Below are 10382 nucleotides of genomic sequence, written 5' to 3'. Positions count from 1 at the left end.
TGAGGCTATGCCAGTGCCTGGCAAACACAGAAGTGGATGCTCATAGTCAGCTATTGGATGGAACACAGGGCCCCCAATAGAGGAGCTAGAGAAAGTGCCCAAAGAACTGAAGGGGGATGCAACCCTGTAGGTGGAACAACAATATGAGCTAACCAGTACCCCCTGAGCTCGTGTCTCTAGCTGCATACGTAGCAGAAGATGGCCTAATCGGCCATCATTGGGAAGAGAGGTCCCTTGGTCTTGCATACTTTATATGACCCAGCACAGGGGAAGGCCAGGGCTAAGAAGTGGGAGTGGGTGGGTAGGGGAGCAGGCGCGGGGGTGGTATAGGGAACTTTCGGGATAGCATTTGAAATGTAAATAAAGAAAATAATAATAATTTAAAAAAGTATGAAAAAAAATTAAAATAAATAAAAATAAATTCACAGAAAAAAAACAAAAAAACCCAAAAACAGCGTGTCCTTGAGAAATGCTCGAAGGTGAACTATTTCCAATCCAGGTTCCTATTGCTTATCCCATAATATAAAAATGTCTATAGCAAGAACTGGAGGCTGTAAGTTAATTTATGGAGATGACAAAGAGGGCTGTCTTCCTTGGCCCCCTCAACTGAGAAATCTAGTTAGCTGCTTCAGTTGGTTTCTGCTAGGTGTTTGTTTGTAAGCCCCCAATTTGAAAATGTCACCTTTTGCTTGCTTTCTTAATTAGGCTACTTCAGTCAGTTGTCTCCGATGGATGTTCTGAACCCCCAATTTAATGACATTTTGTTATCGGTTGCTTCTATCTGCTACTCAACTCTTATTCTTAACTTTTGCTATTTACATCCTTTATAAACTCACTTGTTCAACGCAGAAAGCTAAGGTAGCTTAGCTTATGTCTGAAGCACACAGAGCACACCCTTGTGTTTGCGGACTCATACCTTTGAGTTAGAGGGGCTAGCAAGGCAGGTGGAGCATGAAGGAGTTTGCTGACTCGGTTTACCATTTCGCCTGCAAGATTAGGCTCTAAGCTACCCAAAGACAAAGCTTTCTCCATCTGGGATACTTGGGCTTCCAGATCAGAAACACTGCTAGTGTTGACAACTGTATCAAAAACAAACAAACAAACAAATAAGTCATGTTATGCAATGCATGATGCAAAAGTCACTTCTGAAGATAAACAGTCCCTATGACGTGGTCAGCTCACTCCTGGGTATTCATTCAAAAGAAGAAGATATATGTATTTAGAAGACTTAGTTGTGATTTTTCATAGTATGTTTTTTCATAATAGTTCTAAATGAGAAATAATCCAAATGTCCATGAATTGGAAAACAGATGGATAAACTGTGGTGTGTCCATAATGGAACATTATTTAGTGACAAAAAGAAATTAGCTACCAATGCTTTCCAAAACAGGGTGGCTCTCCAGTTGTCCAATATATTATGTTAAATGAAAAAAATCTAAACTCAAAAGGATACAACCTATATGATTCTCTTCATATGACATATTTGAGGTGTTGAAATTACAGGGAAATGCATATCAGTGGTGGCCACACACAGTTTTTAAATATAAAAATGACCCTTAATTTTGTTACATATGTCTCATTTCTTATTTTGCATATTCCTTTCTGCTTTATATCCATGTGCATCTATACTATTGTGAAAATGGAATATCTTTAACTAGCTGTTGTTGGGCCTTTACCTCTTCACATCAAGATGTGAAAGTGTCCCCAGATTTTTGTACAGCTATTCTAATGGCCCATGTCATTGATCAAAAGACACTGTGTTGAGGTAGCATGCCTTATATAATCACCCCTCTCTACAGAGCCAATAAGCTTTATCTACTTTTTAGCTACTAGGCTATGCTCTGAAGTGCATCTTGTATTATATGTAATATATTGCTTCACTTCTATTGCCCTAAGAGTAGAGGCCTAGGTTCAGGGTCTTCTTGATGGATTTTGGGGTAGCCTTTAAGATTGCTTCTAAAGGTCAGTGGGAATAACTATGGGAAAATAATCACTGTAGGCCCAGGGAAATGAATTTTAATAATACTTTTTATCCAGCCATTAAACCTTCTTTTACATTATGATTCCATAATTCTGCCTAACATTTACACATTTATTTTAAGATAATTTGAGAGCAATGCTTACTAGGAGAAATAGTAAGTCACTAGGAAGAAGCACCAAATCTCCCTGGGGATGCTGGCATAATGGCAAGAGAAGCCATAACCTGAGCTCCAAACTACTAATACATCAAGCTAGGCTTTGTCTCCCATCTTCTAGCTTCTAAAGGAAAGCTTGGTTCATACTCGCAGAACTAAGGATCCAAAGAATCTGGAATACTCTCTGTTCCTTTCCCTCTGTCCTATATTCCTATACCACTAAGGTCCTGGGAACACTTTGCAGTTTCCATGGCTTTCCCATTTATACTATTCCTAGCCAAGTAAATCCAGTGTGACTTATCCATTCCCGAGTGGAATAGGTCAGGAGGTGCTATTTTTTTTAAAGCTTTTTAGCTTTTTAGCTTTTGCTGGATGTGAGGTTAAGCCTGGATCTTCCACATGGTTCAGAAGAATGGCTGAATGAAGTCTTATTGTGTATCTTTGATTTGCAAGCTTTTTAGGAAGCTCAAATCCCAACAGCCTTCTTGATCAGCTTGGCTTCTCATATTTACCTGTCTCACCAGGAGGTGTGCTGATGGTGACCAGTTTTTCGGGGACAGATGGGGCTGGTGTGGTAGGAGAGGGAATGGAGGACTGCATGGGTGACAGGGTGTGGGAAAGATCAGTTTGAGGCAAAGAGGAAGAGACCACTACAGGTTGAACAGGCAAGTCAATGGCAGGACTGGAAGCCAGGGGGATTGTAGGCTGGGGAGATGGAAGGTGACTTTCTTGTGCCAGAGAGGGTGTGCTTGGGGTCCTAAGGGCATGATCAAGGGGTTCAGCCAAAGAGAAGTCACTAGCAACATGGGGAAGAATGGTGGCCTGAGGTACAACTGGCACAGGCTTGCTGGAGGACGATAATGGTGGGCCATGTGGTTGATCAGCAAGACAGACAATGGGATCCTGCAGTTCACTAAAGGAAAAACCAGAGAGATACATATGAGACACCAATAAGGTACAGAGGACTGAGTCATCAACCCCAGCAGCTGTCTGGTACAACCAACTTAACAGAGTTTCACTCTAAAAGACTGTCCACTTTACATTCCATGTGCTTCTGGCACTGGCTTGTGCTCTTGCCCCTTCATAATTCCAGGGAGAGATATTAGCATTATTTTACCCAGTTCTGGCTCACTGATTTATCAATGCTCTAGAGCTCTATGCAACACATAATCTAGGATCTTGTAACATTCTTTGTGTTCCTGGAGGAAAGACATACTAAATGTCCCATAACTTAACTGGTTTCATCACACTAGAAATCTGTCTTAACCAATTTTGTACCATTATATCCAGGTATAGTGGTCACTAAAACATGGTAACTGATCAAGAAATTGGTTGGATGAGAACATGACTCGAACTGGGTCTAAAGAGATAATCCCTGACTTGTAAATCAACTACCTCTCTCTCTTGTTTTTATTGAAACAGGGTTTCTCTGTGTAACCCTAAAACTTATTTGTAGAGCAGGCTGGCCTTGAACTCACAGATAGCCTCCTGCCTCCTGCCTCCTGCCTCCTGCCTCCTGCCTCCTGCCTCCTGCCTCCTGAGTGTTGGGATTAAAAAACATGTGCCACCCTTCTTAGAATTGGGAACTAAACACCCATGGAAGGAGTTACAGAGACAAAGTTTGGAGCTGAGACATAAGGATGGACCATCCAGAAACTGCCCTACCCAGGGGTCCATCCCATAATCAGCCACCAAACGCAGACACTATTGCGTACACCAGCAAGATTTTGCTGAAAGGACCCTGATATAGCTGTCTCTTGTGAGGCTATGCCAGTGCCTGGCAAACACAGAAGTGGATGCTCACAATCAGCTATTGGATGGAACACAATGCCCCCAATAAAGGAGCTAGAGAAAGTACCCAAGGAGCTGAAGGGGTCTGCAACCCTATAGGTGGAACAACAGTATGAACTAACCAGCACCCCCAGAGCTCTTGTCTCTAGCTGCATATNTAGCAGAAGATGGCTTAGTCAGCCATCACTGGGAAGAGAGGCCCCTTGGTCTTGCAAACTTTATATGCCCTAGTATAGGGGAACTCCAGGGCCAAGAAGGGGAATTGGGTGGGTAGGGAAGCAGGGGAGGGTATAGGGGACCCTGGGGATAGCATTTGAAATGTAAATGTAGTAAATACCTAATAAAAAATTGAAAAGAAAATGTGCCGCCACCACCCAACCTGTGATCCCCAATTTTAATTGTTAAAGCCACCCAAAGTGTCTTTACCGTCTTTACTTTGGTTTTTTGAGACAGAATATTACTCTATGCAGCCAGGCTGAAATTCGATTACACTATGTAGCTCAGGCCGGCCTTGCTCTCAAGGTGAGCATCCTGTCTCAGCCTTTTGAGAAAAAGGCAGTAAAACATGAAATACTTAGAGTATATCTCAGATCATTCTGCCCCAGATCTCTGAGGGTGGTGATTGGGAATCAGTGTTTCTAAAAACTAAAATGTGAGCTAATTTATGGCTTATAGCAAGGCAGCAAAACAACAGAGTTGCACACGCCCTTCATTCAGCTTCTTCCAGGGTCCACTTGTGACATCCAGAATGAGACCCAAATGCCTATCATCATTTAACACACCACAAAAGTACACCATACCCAGCTATAAAAATCTGTAAGGCTCACCCAGTGATCCTAGTGTGTAGCCAAGATTCAGAAACAGTTTGAAGACAGCATTCCGAATGGAAGCTCCACAGAACAGAAAAACATTCCCTCTAAAACCAAAAGCCCGAAAATTCTGACTATCCTTGGCTAGCATGGGGATTAAGTGTTATATGTATATATCATTTTTATTTCCACATTTGCTTTGCTTGATTGATTTGTTTTTGTTATTTATTTATTTATTTATTTATTTATTTATTTATGAGAAGCTCAGCAAATCTGTTACATACCACTGTAGTTTTTCTAACTCTTCCGGTGAGGAAGGGCAGGGAGTCCTGGGGGAACAGCAGCACTGTTCTAAAGGAGACAAAAGTGCACGGTCAAGAATAAAGAAAAATAGAAGCCCTGACTGACAGGCTGGGATTTTAAAGAGTAATTGTCTAGAATTAGTGGCAAAATTTATTGAGTGTTTAATATTGGTGCATATATATATATATATATATATATATATATATATATATACTTGCTAAATTATTTATTGAGGTTTTTTTTTTCTGCCTTGCAAGATCAATCTCTCTTCAGAAACTCCAAAAAAGGATTAAGAAGTAAATATATCCTGAAGAAAATTAACTTAAGTGGAATAGGTCAGGTATAGAAAACAAACACCAAATGATCTTACTCACTGTGGAATCTGCAAAGGTCTAACTCATAGAAACAGAATGAAATGGGAGTTACCAGATAAAACTAAAGGAGAAAACTGGAGAATTTTTGGCTAAAGGACACAAAATCCAGTTAGACTTCAAGAGACCTATTTTTTGACATGGTGACTATAGTTAATATATTCTTGAAAGTTGCTAAATAGCATGCCCTAGATATTCTACAATGTACACCAGAATATCACTGTACACATAAATATACATAGCTTGCTAGTCAATTAAAAATGAATCAGACAAGGCCTAGCAACAAGCCATTGAATGAACACTCTACACAGAGCCCTCCATCAAATTTCATACGAAAAAGAGTGCAGCCACAGCGACATCTTACCCATTTGCCGAATCTGTACACTTTGGAAAGTAACCATCATGGCACACACATTCATGGTCTCATTGAGTTTTATTGTGAATGTACAGTTTACCGTGCTGCAAAGAGAAACACATACAGCCAGGATGTTAGTATGTATGCACAGTATATATTAGAAATTTGCCTATACTTTATACTTACTTTTTCAAACTCAAGAGTGAGGAAAGGGAGGGAGGGAAACTGATAGTGTTTGCTTTGCAGTTTTACCCCCACTAGCCTTAGAAACACCCATCTTCTAGGGTCTCTTCTAGGTTGGCTATTTTAGCTTGCCAACTTGACTGTAATTAATCTGTAATTAACTAAAGCCAGATGCCTTTGAGGGAGGTTTTCTTCATTTGAAATGAGAAGATACCATTTGAAATGTAAATGAAGAAAATATCTAATAAAAAATTGAAAAAATAAAATAAAAGTTCTCACTTAAAAACCGATGTGCAGAAAGTAAAGACCAATTCTAATTTTAAACACACACACACACACAAAATGAGAAGATACACACCCAGACCTTTTGAGGTGGGAGAATCTACTTCTAATCTGGGCCACCCCTGCTGACATGGAAGGAGGAAGCTTGCTCTCTCTTTGACTGCTTGCTCTCACTGTTGATAGCAAGTCCATTCCTTCACTGGCATTAAAGTCTACTTCTTTGGAATTCTAAAGTATAATGGAGACCAGCTAAGACATCCAGCATTGTAAAATGGAGACCAGCTAAGACATCCAGCATCGTAAACTGAACAACTACTAGATACTTGGACTTTCTCTTGATAGACAGCCATTGTTGGATTAGTTGAACCAAACACTGCAAGTTATTCTAATAAATCCCCTTGTTATTGGTATAGGTACAAATATACATATACATATGTATGTCTGTATGTGTATATATTCATATATATGGGGATTTATATATGTGTGTGAATATATATATGTGAATATATATCTGTGTGAATATAAATTATATATATATATATATATATATATATATATATATATATATATATACACACACACACACACACACACACATATTCTATAAGTTATGTTTTTTGGAGAACCCTGATAATACACGTGGTCTGTACTTCACCCTCAAAACTTTCCTATAAGAGACATCAGGTTCACATTCACAGGTGCTTCAGTCCAGATGCCTTCTGTCCACACTTGGCTCCTGCTTTGTTTTGCAGGCATACAACTTGGCTGCAAAGACTAGCATTTACATTTAAATTTTTTACCACTTCTCAAAAACAAAAACAAAAACAAAAACAAAACCCTGACTATTTGCCTGGTGTCATTTCAAATTCCAACACAGAAACCTTTCTATAAACTAGCCTAGGTAAATGTAAAGTTCTCATAACCCCCAAATCTCCCCAAAATTAAATCTAGATATAAGATGACTAATATTTTAAGCCATTCTCTCCATTACTAATGGTGGAAAGGAATTAATACTGCAAATATTGGAGAGAGATAGAGAGTAAAAATTAAGTAGATATCTATAGGATGTGGGGACCCAATGTACAGTTGGATGTAAGACTTGCCATGATTTGCATCAGTGAAAAGTTGATGAGTTAAAATTGTCATTCAAACTGGCTTCAAATGTTCAGGGTTTACCACTTTACAAGCCACTGATTTAGAAACCAGGGCCACCACAGGACAGAACGTAAAATAATTATCTGTACACCCCCCAGTAATTGTGTTGCTCCTGCAGATACATTTTTGTCTTTTCTTTTACATTCTATGCGTTTCTGCCCTCATATCTTGTTTCCCAAGCTCCTTTTTGTAGGTCTTCCTTTCTATCTGGGGTTTGCCTTGCCTAATGTGAGCCTGATGATCCAGGAGACTGAGAAGAAAGATGTTGACAGAATCATTTGTTGTCATAAAAATATATAAATGTAAAATACCACCAATATTTCTTTATGTTAGAGGAAAGTCTTTGAATTGACAATTTAACTAAGTTTTCATGATACTTTATTTCCATAAATGGAGAAGAGATATCAAAATTAAACATGGCTTACCTTTGGGCCTCTGCTGTAGCACACACTATAAAGTAAGTCTGAAATAAATAAACAAACAAATATATATACATATATATATATATATATATATATATANACACACACACACACACACACACACACACACACACACATACCCACACACATTATTTTAACAGTTAGAAATATCAGAAAAGACAATGCAGGGCTAATCATAGAATTTCAGAATGACAAGAACCTCTAGAGTTATTCTGTACACTCTATTGAGTTCTCAACATAGCACAAAAGACCTTCAGGCCAAAGAAGCTTTATTTGGAGGCCCCCAGTGTCAGAGAGCTCACTTATACACAAGGTAGCTCAATCTCCTAGAGGTTTGATTTGAAGAAACTTTTGGTCTTACACAACAGCAATCCTAACTCCTCACAGTGCCCACCTACAATTCCTACTTCTGAGTTTTAGAACAATGCAACAGGTCCATTCATTTGCTCTTTTAGCATGACATATTTGGGAGAATCTAAATATGTATCTCCCAAGAACACAGAATTCCATACACTTCCCCTAAATCATCATCATCATCACCACCACCACCACCATCATCATCATCATCATCATCATCATCATCATCATCATCATCAAGGTATAGGGTATTCTATGGCTACCTCACTTAAGGTCTGTAGAGTTTTGTTGAGCTCTGATCGCCTGTGAATAGAATGAGAGAAATTAACATGAAGGAGACCATTAGTGATAGGAAATTCAAAACAAGGTCCCTTTTAAAGCAATTAGATCAGGCATGTGGCATGTACTGCTTACAGTGTTCACTCTGAAGAGACATGGAGCATAATAAGAGATTGCTCTGTGGGGAAAATAAATTATTTATAAGACAAGGAAAACTAACCAGATGGGAGGTGGATCAGTCCTAGCTAAGAGCAAGATATAAATTATGGTTGAGCAATCGTGTTATTCATTAGGCTACTGCAAACCCCAAGGCAACTTCTTCTGGCAGACAGCCAAAGGAATATCTGGCCCAGGGAAAAGATTTCTGAGAATGGTAAGCCACTCATCCTGGCCTTCTGATTAATACCTCATCTACCTTCTATGATTCCAGCCCTGTCTCCCTCTCATCCAACATCCCCATGGGAATTTCTCTCATTCCTCGCCTCCATTTCTGCTTCAACAATGGTCCCAGTTCTTCAATTTGGCAGACCTTTACTGAAGTTCAGATAAAAGAATTCTAGCTAAAGAAGTTGACTCTTCTCAAGAGAGGTGATTCTGCCAGGAGATGTCTGTCTGGAACCATTTCTCATTGTTCCACTGAGGAGGCTGCTGCTGGTATCTGGCGGGGTGAGGCTAGTGATGCTGCTAAATATCCTACAATGTATAGAACAGGTTCTCATGACAGTGAACTATTGGTCCTCAGAGGGCAACAATGCTGAGGTTGAGAGTGCCCCGCTTGGAGGAATGGGCAACAGTTATAGGTGACTTTAAGTAAGATCTGGAGAAGAATGCACAACAGTGGTCAACTCGCGTCCCAAGCTCACATTTGCCAAACTGTGCTCAGAGGATACCTTCTCTCTGTTGGTTTCCGTGGTCCTAGCCATTCCTTCTGCTCTATATTTGCATCCTTAGATTGCCCTTTGGTAGCTGATCCATGCCATATTCATGAAGTTGTTCCTCTCAGCAACAGGAGAAAACCTATGGTCTAACTGGGGACGTTGATAATGCATCTCATTGTCTCTGGAAGTTCTTGCAAGCTGACATGTAGTGAACCAAGATTTCCCTTTCTGACATTTGACTTTTTTTTTTTTGGACAGGGTCTTTCTATGTAGTGCTAGCTGTGCCAGAACTTACTACATAGACAAGGCTAGCCTTAAAATCGAGGGATTCGCCTGCCTTTCTTTGCCTTCCAAGTGCTGGGATTAAAAGCCTGTGCTACAATCCCCAGTGTTCCTCTCTGACTGTTAAATCACTGATGTTTCATGACAACATAAACAAATGGTATATAGTAAAGTGTGTCCCATCATTTGACATCGTGACACAATGTTTTCATTTGAAAAGTTCATATTAAGAACCCATGCAACTGAGTTACCTTCCCTCCAAAAAACACTTAATAATGTTTTAAGGCTGTTTACAATTTTGTGTTGGGCCTCTTTTATATCTCTCCTCAGCTGCATATGGCTTGCTGACCATAGGCTGAACACTCTTTCAAGAAGTCTGGACTTCAGCTTGTCTAACAATAATACTAGATAATGAGTTGTATTAAAATTCAAATACCAGCTCAGACGAAGCTGTTGTTTACTTTTAGTGCACCAGCGACAACATCCTCAGAAGACTGTTAGTTGAGGATAGATAACCATGGCTAGTTTGCAAAGTAGGCAAGAACTAATTTGCTCTGCATCCTTTGTGTCTCTGTGCCCTATTCTTGGTTTTCAAAAGCAAAAATAGCTCACTGTGTATTTTTTCACATGGTATATAAGAAATTTTAGAGAAAATGCCAGATTACTTACTTCAGTTCACTTAGAGACAGGACTCCAGCAAAGGTGCCATTAGCTATATCTTGATTCTGTTGGAGGTGAGAACTCATTAAGAAAACAGCA

The 10382-nt window shown here is 39.6% G+C and overlaps 1 protein-coding gene across 2 annotated transcripts in view; it reads right to left on the bottom strand.

Annotated features, from left to right (window-relative positions):
• Adgrg2 (adhesion G protein-coupled receptor G2) overlaps nt 1–10382 on the bottom strand; it is a 59431-nt gene that overhangs the window by 17953 nt on the left and 31096 nt on the right. For both annotated transcript variants that reach the window (XM_021187770.2, XM_021187771.2), the window contains 7 exons: nt 10293–10348; nt 8448–8487; nt 7810–7847; nt 5774–5868; nt 5020–5086; nt 2648–3048; nt 917–1079 (listed from right to left, as the gene is read on the bottom strand). In XM_021187770.2, the coding sequence (XP_021043429.1) occupies nt 917–1079; nt 2648–3048; nt 5020–5086; nt 5774–5868; nt 7810–7847; nt 8448–8487; nt 10293–10348 (860 nt within the window). The remainder of the gene's footprint in view (nt 1–916; nt 1080–2647; nt 3049–5019; nt 5087–5773; nt 5869–7809; nt 7848–8447; nt 8488–10292; nt 10349–10382) is intronic.

Source organism: Mus pahari, chromosome X (genome assembly GCF_900095145.1).
Source record: "Mus pahari chromosome X, PAHARI_EIJ_v1.1, whole genome shotgun sequence".
In the NCBI taxonomy this organism is placed as follows: Eukaryota; Metazoa; Chordata; class Mammalia; order Rodentia; family Muridae; genus Mus; species Mus pahari.
This window is presented reverse-complemented; position numbering and strand designations above follow the sequence as displayed.